The 18,146-nt window shown below is 38.7% G+C and overlaps 1 protein-coding gene across 1 annotated transcript in view; it reads right to left on the bottom strand.

The window, feature by feature from the left end:
• The window catches only part of LOC126195465 (dynein axonemal heavy chain 1-like), a 963,710-nt gene that overhangs the window by 829,197 nt on the left and 116,367 nt on the right, over positions 1-18,146 (bottom strand). Inside the window, exon 11 of the mRNA XM_049934091.1 lies at positions 6,504-6,729. Within this exon, the coding sequence (XP_049790048.1) occupies positions 6,504-6,729 (226 nt within the window). The remainder of the gene's footprint in view (positions 1-6,503; positions 6,730-18,146) is intronic.

Here is an 18,146-nt window from a genome sequence, read left to right as displayed (position 1 = left end):
AACTGGAGAAAAAAATCCAAAAATTGTTAATATGTAATTATATTTTATGAAAAACAATTGTTATGGCATTTGTTATTAGACTGACTGTCTGTCTGGTACGAGCCATTTTCTCAGTAACAGGTTAGGTAACAAGCTGAAATTTATTTCACATGCTAAAGTCCATGATCCCTTGGCAGTGTCATAAATGTAAGCATCTAAGTCAATGAAATCAAGAGAGAGGCCATCTAACCCACATATTTTGAGGCTCACAAACTCATCATTGAAATCTATAGGGTACTTCCCAGTGACCTAGAATCATGAAATCGGGCAAGAAGCAAGGTTTCAAACAATACAAATATGGGAAAAAACAAAAAAAATGTTAATTTGTAATTATATCACGTGAAAAAAATATTCCTTGTTCTTTGCTATGAAACTTCAAACTTGAAATTACAAGTCCCGAAAGTCCTGGAAAATCCAGAACAGATATCTTACCATTATTGATGTCAATAATGTCCAAAAATCTTCGAGATTCTCAATTCATGGGATGGATGAACTGTCTATATACATACATAATTAAATTTATACAGAACCATTAGAGTGCGAGACCTACTCACACCTGCCCTAGGTTTTACTCTTTAGAATGAATACGACCTCAATATTCATCATCACTGTCTACTGGCTTCAACACTTTAGCTACAAAAAATATATCTTTTGGAAATGCTACCAAAATATAGTCACAAATAGAAACATTCCAGTTCAAATTAAAAAGATCTGTCTGATTTATCATATAACTTTCATCTTTACTACTTTGTTCACTACTTTTGCTTGAAGTGCTTTTATCTTCATGTTGCTCAGTTTTATGCTTGTCAGCCCTCTTCACACTTCCTTTCTCTTTTTCTTCTAATTTTTCATCTTTCCTTAAAGGTTTATCTTCAATGGTCAATTTCTCAGACACTGAAGTCCATATGAAGCTTCTCTCTTTTGAATGTCCAGCTGATTTCTGAGACGAGTCTTTGGGTAACCATGAAACTGCTTCAGTTAGATATACAATATTCTGGTGATACTGTTATTGGCATGTAAACTACAACTGCCTCCAACATTTTGCATATTATCTTCTAAAGTGTGTTGACAGATCACACATCTATCTGAATCCAATGGTTCTACTGCATTAATCATGTCATCCGAATTTAGAGAGTGGTCTGAAACTGCAGACTTATAGAACTCCAACTCCGCAAGGATGTGACATTAAGTGGATTAATTCCACTTTTTTCTAAATGCAGAAGTTACATTCGTTGGTGTCACTGCCTTAATAAAAACTTTAACCAACACATATTGCAACTTGATACATTGTCTTAGGCCTGAATTTCTCAGCATCCACAAGACTACACTGTTTTACTGTGTACCACATACAAGTGTTCTATTGTGTACTAAAGACACCATAAACCAAAAAATCTGTTAACAATCTTTAACTACTTATCTACCACCTCTAAAAGTTGTTAACATATAGCTAAAAGTGTATATTTGATCACAAAATAGCAAATTCTTCATACTTGTACGTTTTGTGGAAAATACAAGGGTTGGAACTTAAATAGTGGCAACTATTTATTCACAACTGATACAAAAGAGTTAGACATTTGCACCTGTTACTGTCCTTCAATACAGTCACCAGCGTTGTGTAGAACCCATTGCCAGCGATGTGGAAGGCATAGTATACCGTTAGCACAGCCTGTTCTGTTGATGGTACGAAATGAGGTGTCTACTGCCTGTCGAATCTCTGGAACAGTTCTGAAGCGAATGCCACGAAGTGGTTCCTTCATCTTCGGAATCAAATCAAAGTCACAAGCACGTAAGTCTGGGGAGTATGGTGGATGGTACAGTACTTTCCAGTCCCATAAACCGAACAGAGCAGCCACAGCTTGTGCTGTATGCGCCCGCACATTGTCATGAAAAATGATGGGTGGGTTGCACAGAAAGAGTCGCCACTTCTTTCGTAAAGCTGGTCACAGGTGATGCTCCAAAAATGAACAGTAATACTGTTCACTGATGGTCTGCTGTGGAGGAACGTAATGCATTAAGATAACACCACCACAGCTGTACAGGAGAATCACCATAACTTTCACCATACTGGGGCTCTGACGCACTTTTGACTTTCACAGAAACCCATAATGACGCCATTCGTTGGATTGGCGTTTCAGTTTTGGCTTCGTGGCATTCGCTTCAGAATTGTTCCAGAGATTCGACAGGCAGTAGACTGCTCCATTCGCACCATCAACAAAACAGGCTCTGTTAACGGTATACTACGCCTTCCACATCGCTGGCAACAGGTTCTACACAATGCTGGTGACTACTTTCAAGGACAGTAACGGGTGCAAACATCTAACTCTTTTTCACTGGTTGTGAATAAATAGTTGCCAGTATTTAAGTTCCAATCCGCATATTAAACTTATTAACAGTCAATTCATCTGAAAAACAGAGCTCCATAACAAATAAAGTTGCAGTTGAAAAAGTGTTAGTGTCTTCCGTTAAAAAAAGTGTGAACTTCTCATATCCAAACAGGAAAAGGAAATGATCACTGCAATTCCAGCAGACTTCTGCCTATCAGAATTTAACATGGAAAACACTAAAATTAACAGATTCTCCTTGATGCATATATGCCAATATTGTACCACTGTAGAACCAATAACAGGAAAGGGAGAGTGGTTATAGATGAAAAAGATGAAGCACAGGCCCTTCAGGTTTATGAATATTGTGCTGAACAACTATTCAAAAGCTGCGCCACAGTAGTGAGTCCAACAATGCTCAGTGATTTAGATGTAAAACCAATAGTCAACTGTTTATCTGATCTTTATGATCAAATGATGACAATGTAGTACAATGACCACTTAGACATATACCACATAAGAAAAGAACTTCATCAAAGATCTATAAGCAATGAGTCACAATGTTTACAGAGGAATTATGAGAAGAATACTTGGAGGGAGGGGGCAATATTATAAACCTAATCATGCAGTTTAAAACTAAACTCTTCCTTAAATATATGCCCGCAGAATATTGTGTCTTGTTTTACCCTTAAATAATTAAACTAAACAAAAGTCAGGATGAAGGAGGGATAACTCGTAGGATTACAGTATCTTGTGCTAGGAGCAGAGAGCTCTACCTAATTCAGAGGACAGCCTGTAGCCAATAGCATTTCCGTCAGTACTGTAATATTTTTGTCAGTTTTTGAAAAGCAAAACACATGCACTATGCTTAAAAAAAGTACTCAAAGAGTAATACAACAACAATTTGCAACATTATGAAACTATAGGGGAGAAAAACAGCTATGGCAGAACAAATACCACATGTGACATTCTTTAAAAAGACCAATTGAGATCATATAAGTCCTCAGGCCTCTAAAAAGTAGTAATTCTACTTGATACAATTGTGTTTCTCACAGAGTGTTCTTGTGCCGACTCAATAGGACTAGCCTTAGCCACAGATCTGTACTGATGATCTAAATACTCTCACCTGTAGATGGCATTTCTTTGGATCTTACACTGATACTTACAGGTCTCCTACAGCTGTCATTATCTGGATTGGATTTTGTCAGATGGTATATTAAGCCTGGTGGTGTTATTTGACAGGGCTATACTATGTGTTGACACTAACTCCTGTCTTCTACTTTCTCTCACCATCATCAGCATTTTCACCAACACAAACATGGTGTGAAACGAAGATGCATTATAGTCACTTAAAGTAAATCAATACATTTAAGAAAATTCTCATATACTGCATGGAAAAAGGCATTACACACGGAAAAGAAAATGTTTTCCAACAAGGAAATTATATAAACCCACAAGGTTATTAGAGAACAATGCCACATGACTGTCTCTGTATCTAGTATGACGAATTTGGTTTACTCTGCACGTAAAGCAATATTGGGTATTTTGCTGTCTGTTTTGATGGATGACACACTGATGCTCCTACTCTAGATCTAATTTACACATATACAGGGCATAATTTTAAAGTGTATTCCCCTTTCAGACCTGAATTTTATTCTGTAATGTTCTTAGGTAATTTTTAATGACTTTAGATGCAAGATCTAACAAAAACAAGTACCCATTTTCAAAATATAATTTATAACTTGGTTTCTTTTTATAGTCTAAAATAGCTAATTTTGAAATATTCACTACTGTAAGAAGTAAACTGATTATTCAATAATTACAATGCAATATAACATTAATTATTCATTTATACAGTGGAATATAACAAACCAATTCCATGTATTCTGGCAGTCAAATGCTGCTGTGCACTGCTATAGTGAAGCTCAAAAGTTGGCAGCACTTATACATGATAAAATGATTGAAAATTCACAAATATGTACATGAGGTTTCCAATGGGGAAAAATATTTCTGTTCCACCTGAGAGACAGTAAAATTTAGTGTACACAATTGTAGCCAGTGGGTCCGAAAGGTATATGAAGGATCTTGCTGCTGAAGACAGGATATAGTTTACACCACTCTGATACTGAGTCGACTAAGTCCGCCTCCATAGCGCAGCCATAGCGTTACCGTCTACCACACAAGGGGGCCTGGGTTTGATTCCCAACAGGGGACTGAGTGTTGTGTGTCCATCATCATTTCATCATCATTGACATGCAAATCACTGAAGTGGCGTCAACTAAAAACACTTGGAATACGGAGGCCGAACCCCGAAGGGGATATCCCGGCCAATAAATGCCATACGATCATTAGTTTTTTTTGCTCAGAGGGGCTGTAGGCGCATCCCAGGAAAGTATGACAGCATGATCAGTTACATTCTATGGTTGTGAGACATGACCACATCTTCACAATGATACAAATGGTGGAGAAGTTTCATGAATTTGATAAAGACCTACAACTCACATTCATTGACTTCCAGCAGAAATACAACAGCATTAATCGGATAGCCCTCTGGAAAATAATGTAGGAGTTCAGCATACCAATGAAGTACATCAGGCTGTTACAATGAATAAAATTACCAAGTATACTCTGCAAATCGACTGTCAGCACCCTTCACAGTTAAGAACTGGTTGAGACAGGGCAACCCTCTGCGGCCAGTTCTGTTCAACATTGTGCTGCAAAAAGGTGAGACATGCAGTTGGAAGTAAGAGGGTGAAGGAGATTGATCGAATAAAAGTGAGACAGAGAAGGAAAGTCAACAAAGAATAATAAATGCAAACTGGGTTTATGACAGTTTAAACTACCTATACATGTCACACATTGTATCCCAGGAAAGTATGACAGTATGACCAGTTACATTCTATGGTCGTGAGACATGAGCACTGCACAGGCAATGGAGGATTTTAAGAAGATTTTAAGGAAAATTTATGGTGCAGTTTACAATACAGAAACTGGAAGATGGAAAAGAAGACACAATGAAGATCTGTATCAAGAGTTTAAGAAAGCTGATACTGGGCGAGTGACTGCAAGGGGAAGACTACAGTGGGCAGGACATGTTCTCTGAGCAGAGGTACTCTCCCTAACAAAGTATTAGCAGGTCAGCCTTTTGTACAAAAGGTTATCTGCAAACAACTTTAGTGGCCCTGGAAGAGGCAGATCCAACAGCCAGAATTGAGGATGGATGAGGCAGAAGTAAATGGGTGAACATGTGAAAGCAATTTTTGTGATGTTACAATCCTAATTAGTCACCATTTGTGGACTGGATGTGTTGATCATTTTAATACGATTTATGTTTACATTTCTGTATATTTTTGTCTTCACTCCTGGGCCTAAATGACCTGTTTAAGTGTAATAAATGATGATGATACGAAGGCATCTTATGGCGTTTTATAATAAGCTAGTAAAGTATTATATCACAGATTAGTGTCTATAAATTTCATAAACATATGTGGCATGTTATATATACATCTTTAAATATGGAGCACTTCACTGAACTTCCATAAAAAGAAAACCAGCTAGTGTACTAGGACTGATTTGATGATCAGAAGCTCTATATGAAAGATTATGGCAAATTATACACTGAACGCAAATTTCAGTTACCTCAGCTGCAATCATTATATCCAACTGTAACATATGAGAATTTTTGCCAAGCGTTCTGAGCCCAAGTCTGGTAAAAAATTTTCTATGTCACAGTCGGGTAACACATTAATACTCAAAGCAGCTGAGGTCATGGAATCTGCATACAGCAAATAATTTGGAGTCTCTAAAAGTTAATTAAAAGTGCACTAAAATTATATTTTACAATATACCACTGTACAAAAGTGCATGGCAACACCTAATAAAAAATAAAAAAATACACTCACACATAGATACACATGCCTGTGCATTCAACACATATAAGATGTGTCAAAATATTACAAGTTAAAGATCAATAAAAATTAATCGATACAAGAACAGTCAAAAATGATAACTGTTAACACTTTTTATCAGTTTAGAAATGGGAAAAATTCAGACAACTCTTACAAGGTATCTGAATTTTTCTCAGAGACAAACAACAGTAACAATATTTGTAGGTAGTGTCCTTCTTTAAAAATGATTCCTTACATCTTCAATAGCTTCTCTCTGTCGAGTTGCAAAACTTTCCAGCATTTTTACATATAAGTCTTGCCTCTTGTTTACAAGGAATTTTTTCAGTGGGTCTATGATGACAATGAAAGGTCCAATCCAAATTCGTTCTGGTAGAGTAAGTTCCAAATGCTTCCTTAGTTTAGCTAGTAGTGAAATTTGATCTTTGATTTCATCAGCTTCATGTTTTTCTGATTCATATTCGCTGGAACAAAAATTAGCACATTAAAAGACTGTGTGTGTGAGTGTGTGTGTGTGTGTGTGTGTGTGTGTGTGTGAGTGAGAGAGAGAGAGAGAGAGAGAGAGAGAGATCAAGCTAAGCAATGGCCACTCATCAAAGGCAAAAACTGCTTATTACAACAGAATGAGTGCAAAATATAAATAATATGCACTGTGTTTTCAATGCAGGATTATCAAAAAACAGATTTGAGGAGTCTCTGTATGAATGAATCTCTCTCAACCTCTTCCCAACAATCATCAACTACCTCACAAATATCTCTGTCTGCATCATTTTTATTAACAGTATGATCTGAGCTTTTTTTTTAAGAATTTCTTGACAATAAAGCTATTTTTTTTTCAGTTAAACATACAGATTTGCTAGTTGGCTTGTTAATCTCCTGACATTATTGCAAAGTGAATGAAATGCTGTTCCTTTCACAGAACATTTGCTAAGGTGTCATTTCCATCATAGGTCCTACTTTCTCTGCCTAACTGGAATGGCCAACAACTTACAGTCCACTGACAATGCCACTACCTAGCAGAGGCAACTATATTCCATTATTATTATTATTATTATTATTATTATTATTATATGTGGCTGCTTAGGTAGGTAATCACGAAGGTAAATTGGACACTGCACACTCAAGTAGCTGTTTCTTGGCAGTTGTCAATGATGTCATCTGGATCTATTCCTATAAGTTATGAGTATTTGAATATTGTAGACATTGGAAGAAAGGTAGGTTTCATGCTTCAATATGCTTAGGTGGTCACAAAGTGTGCAACATCAACACTTCTGTGTGTGAGCATGAAGCAGCTCAGTGGAAAAGTATTAAGACAAGTGCAAATCAACCTCAGTTACTCTTGTTGCAATATGTAAAAAGTAGTAGGTAGGACAAAACAACCAATAGGGGTTTGACGAAGCAGTTATTATACTGAAACAAACTGATTAAGCTAATACAGCACAACTGAAGACTGCTGACAACTCTAATGAGCAAAACTGACTCAGACATTACAAAAGACATTGCAAGGCGTCCTCGGCACCATAAATACTCCACCCCACTAGCCTAGGGTCAGTCAACCAGTAGCATCATTTGCATTCATGTCATTTGCACTTAATTCTCTGCTTATTATATACTAACATCTTGTGTGGGATTGTTCCAGTAATGGTCATACTCTTGCTGCCTGATGGGATGACCATTGATCCATATTCATGGATGACTATGAACTAAAATCCTGTACTGAAGCTGCCACTGAAGGGTAATCCATGAGTCTGCCAACACCATTCCAGTGCAGCTCTGAAACTACAGCATCATTCAGGTCAGACAGCCTACCAAAATGGTGGTCCAGGATCAGCATTCAACACATCTTGGCATCCAACCTCATGGTCCATCTGATGGGACAATATGGGCAGAGGGATAAAGTACTCTTAGGATGGAGTGTGAGCCAGACACACGTGCTCTGGTCACTTCCTCACCCACATCAGACCAGCTGACGGAGAGTGCCTTCCGAACCCTCTGGCACCCTACCATACTCTGAGTCACTGGCCTGCACTGGGGGATGATGCAATGACCTTTGGCAGCCCTGACTCCACCTCTGGATTCAGCACATTCCACTCCAGATTATGAAGCCACCAGCCACCAAGTAAAACTAAGTTACAAGATGCATTCTCAGGAATAAAATAAGTAATATTTAATCTTGCTTCATTGTGTATGATGGTGCCACACAGGTTCCTTGACCTACATCCTGACAAAATAGTAGGGGTTTCCGGCCCAGGTAGGGGATTACAGCACAGGACTAGGCGACCCCTAGAAACTGTTTGTCAGAAGTGTTCAAGGCTACAAATAGGCTTTCAGAAGTGCTCAGGCCCAGCACCAATTTGAACTGGTGGGCAATAAATATCTGTCAAGCCAAAGGCGCACAATGATTCCGGAAGTGGTTTCAACCCAGCACACTGACATGATACCGGAAGTGGTTCCAACCCAGTACACTGACATCTGCAGCAGCCTCATAGAGTGCGTCGTGAAGAAACATTGTACTTGTTCTCAGGAAAACTGTAATTTTTGCCATGTCCAGAACAAGACTTAGAAGATTGGAAAGTTACTTTTAGTTAGCCAATTAAGCATGTTGATTAATCTAAATTCAAGCATAATATTGGGAAAGAGTACCTTGTTCCAACACATTGTAAAATATGTTAATTTAACAGGTCATAGTGCACCTTGAAGTAAATTTATAACTGCAACATGTGCCATATGTAGAAGATACAGGCACACAGCAGATGATTGCTCACAGTGTCATTGGACAATGATCAGGTGTAAGAATTAGAAGTAAAAGCCTTGGTCACAACTGCAGTTACTGAGTTAGTGTTTGGAAGTGATGTTAGTTTGTTTGTGAAAAAAAGAGAAAGTAAACTGCACAAACATGGCACAAACACGGCAGCAAGTACTTAGTGATATGGTAACTGCTCTTATGGATCAAGCTTCTAAATTGTTAGCTAACACTGAATAGCAAGAAGCATATAATGAAATAACAGCAGTCTGCAAGCTTTGCTGGCAGATCAGCCACAATCTGCACCTGCATTACTCATCTGTGTTGTCAGTAATTGGCTGAGTGGCAGAAGACATTGACACAGCACCAGGAAATCAGGCAAAAAGTATTTGCAACATTATTAAAAAACAGTGATTGAAATGAAATTGGGCCCCCAGAAAACAGATCTAGCAAAAATGGCAACCTTCCAAATCATGAGCCATCAAATATAATAATTATTTCCTCACAATGGCAGTAAAGGTAGCAGCCACTAGTAAACAACTAAATTAAATGCATTAGATTTACTTAGGAAGAAACTCTCACTGCAGGCATCACCTTTGGACATTATTTTAAAAATTATAATAAAATCCTTATGGAGATTTTACAATTTCTCAGTTCACTGGAAATTAGTTATTTTGCTGTTACGACTGTATTTACGATAAAATTTTAAAATATTGTACTGACTTTATACACTTAAAATTAAGATATCTCTGTAACCAAATGAAAGAGTCAGGAAATATTTCCCAACACACTGAAATATGCCATGTTTGTTGTTGTTATGGTCTTCAGTCCTGAGACCGGTTTGATGCGGCTCTCCATGCTACTCTATCCTGTGCAAGCTTCTTCATCTCCCAGTACTTGCTGCAACCTACATCCTTCTGAATCAGCTTAGTGTATTCGTCTCTTGGTCTCCCTCTACGATTTTTACCCTCCACGCTGCCCTCCAATACTAAATTTGTGATCCCTTGATGCTTCAAAACATGTCCTACCAACCGGTCCCATCTTCTTGTCAAGTTGTGCCACAAACTCCTCTTCTCCCCAATTCTATTCAATACCTCCACATTAGTTATGTGATCTACCCATCTAATCTTCAGCATTCTTCTGTAGCACCACACTTCGAAAGCTTCTATTCTCTTCTTGTGCAAACTGTTTATCGTCCATGTTTCACTTCCATACATGGCTACACTCCACACAAATACTTTCAGAAACGACTTCCTGACACTTAAATCTATACTCGATGTTAACAAATTCCTCTTCTTCAGAAACGCTTTCCTTGCCATTGCCAGTCTACATTTTATATCCTATCTACTTCAACCATCATCAGTTATTTTGCTCCCCAAACAGCAAAACTCCTTTACTACTTTAAGTGTCTCATTTCCTAATCTAATTTCCTCAGCATCACCCAACTTAATTCAACTACATTCCATTATCCACATTTTGCTTTTGTTGATGTTCATCTTATATCCTCCTTTCAGGACACTGTCAATTCCATTCAACTGCTCTTCCAAGTCCTTTGCTGTCTCTGACAGAATTACAATGTCATCGGCAAACCTCAAAGTTTTTATTTCTTCTCCATGGATTTTAATACCTACTCCGAATTTTTCTTTTGTTTCCTTTAATGCTTGCTCAATATAAAGATTGAATAACATCAGGGAGACGCTACAACCCTGTCTCACTCCCTACCCAACCACTGCTTCCCTTTCATGCCCTTCGACTCTCATAACTGCCGTCTGGTTTCTGTACAAATTGTAGATAGCCTTTCGCTCCCTGTATTTTACCCCTGCCACCTTTCGCATTTGAAAGAGAGTATTCCAGTCAACATTGTCAAAAGCTTTCTACAAATCCTAGAAACATAGGTTTCCTTTCGTTAATCTTTCTTCTAAGATAAGTCGTAGAATCAGTATTGCCTCACGTGTTCAAATATTTCTACGGAATCCAAACTGATCTTCCCCAAGGTCAGCTTCTACCAGTTTTTCCATTCGTCTGTAAAGAATTCGTGTTAGTATTTTGCAGCTCTGACTTATTACACTGATAGTTAGGTAATTTTCACATCTGTCAACACATGCTTTCTTTGGGATTGGAATTATTATATTCTTCTTGAAGTCTGAGGGTATTTCACCTCTCTCATACATCTTGCTCACCAGATGGTAGAGTTTTGTTAGGACTGGCTCTCCCAAGGCTGTCAGTAGTTCTAATGGAATGTTGTCTACTCCCGGGACCTTGTTTCAACTCAGTCTTTCAGTGCTCTGTCAAACTCTTCATGCAGTATCGTATCTCCCATTTCATCTTCATCTACTTCCTCTTCCATTTCTATAATATTGTCCTCAAGAATATCGCCCTTGTATAGACCCTCTATATACTCCTTCCACCTTTCTGCTTTCCCTTCTTTGCTTAGAACTGGGTTTCCATCTGAGCTCTGGATATTCATACAAGTGGTTCTCTTTGCTCCAAAGGTCTCTTTAATTTTCCTGTAGGCAGTATCTATCTTACCCCTAGTGAGATAAGCCTCTACATCCTTACATTTGTCCTCTAGCCATCCCTGCTTAGCTATTTTGCACTTCCTGTCGATCTCATTGTTTAGATGTTTGTATTCCTTTTTGCCTGCTTCATTTACTGCATTTTTATATTTTCTCCTTTCATCAATTAAATTCAATATTTCTTCTGTTAACCAAGGATTTCTACTAGCCCTCGTCTTTTTACCTACTTGAACCTCTGCTGCCTTCACTACTTCATCCATCAAAGCTACCCATTCTTCTTCTACTGTATTTCTTTCCCCCATTCCTGTCAATTGTTCCCTTATGCTCTCCCTGAAACTCTGTACAACCTCTGGTTCTTTCAGTTTATCCAGGTCCCATCTCCTTAAAGTCCCACCTTTTTGCAGTTTCTTCAGTTTTAATCTACAGTTCATAACCAATAGATTATGGTCAGAGTCCACATCTGCCCCTGGAAATGTCTTACAATTTAAAACCTGGTTCCTAAATCTCTGTCTTACCATTATATAATCTATCTGATACCTTTTAGTATCTCCAGGATTCTACCATGTATACAACCTTTTATGATTCTTGAACCAAGTGTTAGCTATGATTAAGTTATGCTCTGTGCAAAATTCTACCAGACAGCTTCCTCTTTCATTTCTTACCCCCAATCCATATTCACCTACTATTTTTCCTTCTTTCCCTTATCCTACTCTTGAATTCCAGTCACCCATGACTATTAAATTTTCGTCTCCCTTCACTATCTGAATAATTTCTTTTACCTCATCATACATTTCATCAATTTCTTCATCATCTGCAGAGATAGTTGGCATATAAACTTGTACTACTGTAGTAGGCGGGGGCTTCGTGCCTATCTTGGCCACAATAATGTGTTCACTATGCTGTTTGTAGTAGCCTACCAATACTCCTAATTTTTTTATTCATTATTAAACCTACTCCTGCATTACCTCTATTTGATTTTGTATTTATAACCCTGCATTCACCTGACCAAAAGTCTTGTTACTACTGCCACCAAACTTCACTAATTCCCACTATATCTAACTTTAACATATCCATTTCCCTTTTTAAATTTTCTAACCTACCTGCCCGATTAAGGGATCTGACATTCCACGCTCCGATCCGTAGAACGTCAGTTTTCTTTCTCCTGATAATGGCGTCGTCCTTAATAGTCCCTGCCTGGAGATCCGAATGGGGGACTATTTTACCTCCGGAATATTTTACCCAAGAAGATGCCATCATCATTTAATGATACAGTAAAGCTGCATGCCCTCGGGAAAAATTATAGCTATAGTTTCCCCTTGCTTTCAGAGTTCGCTGTACCTGGACTGCAAGGCTGTTTTGGTTAGTGTTACAAGGCCAGATCAGTCAATCATCCAGACTGTTGCCCCTGCAACTACTGAAAAGGCTGCTGCCCCTCTTCAGGAACCACACGTTTGTCTGGCCTCTCAACAGATACCCCTCCGTTGTGGTTGCACCTACAGTGCGGCCATATGTATCGCTGAGGCACGCAAGCCTCCCCACCAACGGCAAGGTCCATGGTCCAAGGGGCAAGAATATGCCATAGTCAACATCAATATCTACTCGATTACTCTGCAATTCACATTCATGTGCCTTGCTGAGTGTTCATCAAACCATCTTCAAGCTACTGATCTACCTTTCCACTCTTGAACAGAGTATTGGAAAAAAAAAAACACTTAATCTTTCTGTGGGAGCTCTGACTTTTTATGATGATGATCATTTGTCCCTATGTAGATGGGTGCCAACAAAATATTTTCACTTATCATATATGCAACATTCTGTTCCTTATTTTGTGATAATACAAAACAAGCCGCCCTTCTGTGGACTTTCTCTATGTCCTCCATCAATTCTATCTGATACATATACCACATTGCACACCAGTACTCCACAAGAGGGCAGACAAGTGTAGTGTAAGCAGTCTCTATGGTAGACCTGGTGCATTTTCTTAGTGTTCTGCCAATAAATTGCATTCTTTTGTTTACTTTCCCACAACAGTCAGTCAGGCAGCAGCAACTGGCCGAGACAGAAGCAGCAATAGGGGAGTAATCAATTTTGTGAATTTTATGAGTTCCTAACCAGGAGTAAATTGTATAATTTCATCTGCATTCTTTAATAGTTACATTTTTGAGTTTATATGTGTTAATTTAATATCTAATAGACACAGTTCTCATGTTTTCATCTGCATCAAAAGTAAACAGATTTTGTGACACATTATTAGTTACTAACCGAGAGCGAATTATTTAATCTCGTCTGAGTGCTTTGGTAGTTCAGTTTTCATATCTCTGCATATTAATCTAATTTACTAGACACAGTTCCTGTGTTTTCATCAGGGTCTACAAGAGTGTTCTGTAGCTCGAGCCGATAGTCGTTTGTTTCTTGGTTTTGTAAGGTAGTGATCATTTGTTGGCGTTAGTCACCAGTCAGGTAGCAGCAACCAGCCTAGACAGAAGCAGCAACAGGGAAGTAACAGATTTTGTGACTTTTACGAGTTCCTAACAAGGACTGAAATGTATAATTTGTTCTGTGTGCTTTGATAGTTTAGTTTCTTGAGTTTCTGCATGTTAATTTAATATCTAACTGACACAGTTCTAGCAATTTCATTTGCACCAGAAGTAAACAGAGTTTGTGATATATTACAAGTTCCTAGTCAGGAGTGAATTGTTTAGTCTCATTTGAGTGCTTCAGTAGTTAACTTTTTGAATCTCTGCATATTAATCTAATTTATTAGACACAGTCTTGCATTTTCACCAGCACCTACAGTAGAGTTCCACAGCATATGTTGATGGTCCATTTGCCTGTGTAGTGTAGTTTTCCATGGTCTTTAGTATGGATAGGGACTGTGATTGTTGTGTGCGGATACGAGCCAAGTTGGTGAGACTTCTCTCTCAGCTCCATGCTGTGATGGCTTCATTTACATAGCTTGAAGCTGCAGTGGATGGGCAACACTGTTGAGGGCCAGCCGAGGGGATCAAACAGACATCCAGCATGTCCGAATCCTCCGATCAGTCCTCACCAGTGGCAAGCCCAGTTACTGCTCACACTGAGGTTGACCCCTCACCCATGGTTGAGTGGAAGGTCAGCTCAGAGCATGGCAGTCAGCAAAGGCCTCCCCCAGTTAATCTGACAAACAGCTTCCAGGTGCTGTCTCTGGCCGAGACTGTCACTCAGTGAGATGCCATAGCCCATCCTGTTTCAGAGGAAACCACTCAGCATGCAAGATCCAGGCAACCACAGAGGGTGAGATTATTGATAGTTGGGAGCTCCAATGTTAGGCGCATTATGGGCTCATTAGGGATATGGCTGCCAAGAAGGGAAAGAAAGACAATGTGCACTCCATGTGCACACCTGGTAGAGTCATTCCAGATGTGGAACAGGTCCTTTTGGATGCCATGAAGAGCACAGGGTGCAGCAAACTGCAGGTGGTGACTCACATGGTACCAATGACATGTTTCACTTTGGATCAGATGAGATTCTAATTTCAAGTGCCTAACAGAAGTGGTAAAGGCTGCCAATCTTGCTTGTGAGATGGAAACGAGAGCTGAGCATTTGTGGCATAGTCAACAGGATCAATTGCGGACCTCTGGTACAAAGCCAAGTGGAGCATCTGAATCACAGACTCAGATGGTTCTGCTACCGTGTAGGCTACAGTTTCCTCGACTTGCACCATTGGGTGGTTGGTTCAAATGGCTCTGAGCACTATGTGACTTAACTTCTGAGGTCATCAGTCACCTAGAGCTTAGAACTAATTAAACCTAACTAACCTAAGGACATCACACACATCCATGTCCGAGGCAGGATTCGAATCTGCAACCGTAGCGGTCGCTCGGTTCCAGACTGTAGTGCCTAGAACTGCACGGCCACTCCAGCTGGCTTGGGTGGTTGGGTTTGGGGTTGTGCTGAATAGGTCAGGAGTCCACTACATGCAGTAGGCGGCTACACAGGTATCAGGGGCTGTGTGGCATGGACTGGGCGGTTTTTTAGGTTAGAGGGTCTTGGGAAAACACAAAAAGGGCTTCAGTCTCAAAGGGTGGAGGTTGAACACAGAAATAACATAAATACACGAACCATCAGTATAACAGTTGTAAATTGTTGTAGCTGTGTTGGGAAAGTACCAGAGCTCCAAGCGCTAATGGAAAGCGCTGACGCTCAAATCGATATAGGCACTAAGAGCTGGCTAAAGCCAGAGATAAGTTCAGCAGAAACTTCTGCAAAGAACCTAACGGTATTCCGAAATGATAGGCCGAACACAGTTGGTGGCGGCGTGTTTGTTGCTGTTAGTAGTTTAGCTTGTTGCGAAATTGAAGTAGATAGTTCCTGTGAGTCAGTATGGACACATGTCACTCTTGGCAACTGGAATAACATAATAATTGGATCCTTTTAGTGACCTCCCAATTCAAATGATACAATTGCTGAAAGGTTCATAGAAAACTTGAGTTTGGTTTCAAACACGTACTCAACTCACACAATTATAGTTGGTATTGACTTGAACTTACCCTCAATATGTTGGTGAAAATACATATTTAATTCTGGAGGTATGCATAAACCATCATCCGAAAATATGCTAAACACATTATCTCAAAATTATTTCAAGCAGTTAGTTCATGGGCCCACACAAATAGTAAATGGTTGTGAAAACACACTTGAACTCTTACCAACAAATAATCCTGAGTTAATAATGAGCATCAAAATGGATAGATAGATTAGTGAATACAGGGTTGTTTAGTGAGATTGAATATTGTAACCCCAAAATAGTATCAGCAGCAACTGACAGATTTATACCAAATAAATTAACAAACAATGGAGCTGATCCTCCTTGGTACACAAAACGGACCGGAACACTGTTGCAGAAACAATGAAAAAAACATGGTAAATTTTAATGGACACAAAACCTCCAAGACTGGCAATCTTTACAGAAGCTCTAAATTTAGTGTGGACTTCAATGGATGATGCTTCTAATAGTTTCCACAATGAAACTTTGTCACAAAACCTGAGAGAAAGACCAAAGAGATTCTGGTCGTATGTGAGGTATGCCAGCAGCAAGACACAATCAATGTCTTCTCTGAATGATAGCAATGGAAATACTATCGACAACAGTGCTGCCAAAGCAGAGTTACTAAACACAGCCTCCCTTCCCCAAAGAAGACAAAGTAAATATTCCAGAATTCGAATCAAGAACAGCTGCCAACATGATTAATGTAGAAGTAGATATCGTCTGAGTAGTGAATCAACTTAAATCACTTAAGGGGCTCCAGAACGCCCTATACTTGCAATGTTAAAATAACGCTTACAAATTACATCTTTCCTCACAAAGTATTTGAGGTAGGAAGTTGAACTTTTTACAGATTATTTATTGGAATATGGGCTACAACTTAACACAGGGATTTTACAGAATTTTAGTTCAGTTATTAAAGATGATTTTTTTTTCAATTGTAATGAAAATTCACAACATTTTTTTGCAATTTTTTATTTATATATTCAAAAATATACAGTTTTTTGGAAAAAGGCTGTGTTAAATTATGCAGAAGGTACTGTGTAACATTTACTGAAAGTTTGAAACAAATATGTTTGGAAGATCCTTAGAAAACATGTAATTAGTATGAGAAAATAAAAGTTTTGGGAATCGAGCGACAAAGATTGGATTAACTTTTTAGTGCATTCCAGGTCCATAGGATGGATTATCTTCAGCCTCTGCAAACTCCTCCTCCAGCTTCCTCTTGTTCCTCCTCCTGTTTACTCTTGCTTGTATTTCTAGACTCTTTACAGCCCTGTCTGCAGCCCGAAGGCGTTCCTTGTCTAAAGCAAGCATCGCTCGTACCATGTTAGAACCTATCTTCATTCCCATATTTCTAAATACCTTGCACCTTACAATGTTGCCATCATTGAAAGTCACAACAGCATCATACACACCAAAGTGAAGTGTTTCTATTCCAACAAATACAGTCTTGGGGATTCTCGACCATATAACGCTATTTACACTTTCATTGGGGTTTTGAGTTTTTCCGTGAATACACTTTTTCAACAGTTCAGGTGCTGCTAAGTCTCTGAAAATAGGTTTTATCACCTCCATTATTGCATGAGGCAGACTATGCTTATGAGTGTACACTTCACCAGTTAGCAATCCTTTGTTATATTTACACCAACTGTCTTCTTCTTTGGGACACAAGCTATGTTGGGGATTTTCATCATCTTTATTGTTTACAGTAATAACACATACCTTTGGCTTTCCAACATTTCTCCTTTTCTTAAAAGCCTTCAGAGGATTTCTAATAACTTTACTTTTACTCATTATTATACTTCAACAAAACAGAGACTCAAGAAACAGAATTAATTATGAATATTTTCGAGATAACGACAGAGTAAATAAACATGAAACAATCGACAATCACACCAGCGATATATATTGAACCATCACAGGTTAGCCACAACACATACTTTATCTCACATCACTAAAATGTACCTGATGAACACGGACGTTAATAATAACACCATTTGACAGCAGTTTAACAGCGCCACAGTGGGTCACGCCCATGTAGAACACATTTTTAAAAAAATTTAAAAATAGTTGTCTTCGGAATTGAATAAATTA

This window comes from Schistocerca nitens, chromosome 7 (assembly GCF_023898315.1).
Source record: "Schistocerca nitens isolate TAMUIC-IGC-003100 chromosome 7, iqSchNite1.1, whole genome shotgun sequence".
Taxonomy (NCBI): domain Eukaryota; kingdom Metazoa; phylum Arthropoda; class Insecta; order Orthoptera; family Acrididae; genus Schistocerca; species Schistocerca nitens.
Note: the sequence above shows the minus strand (reverse complement) of the source record. Positions and strands in the feature narration are given on the sequence as shown.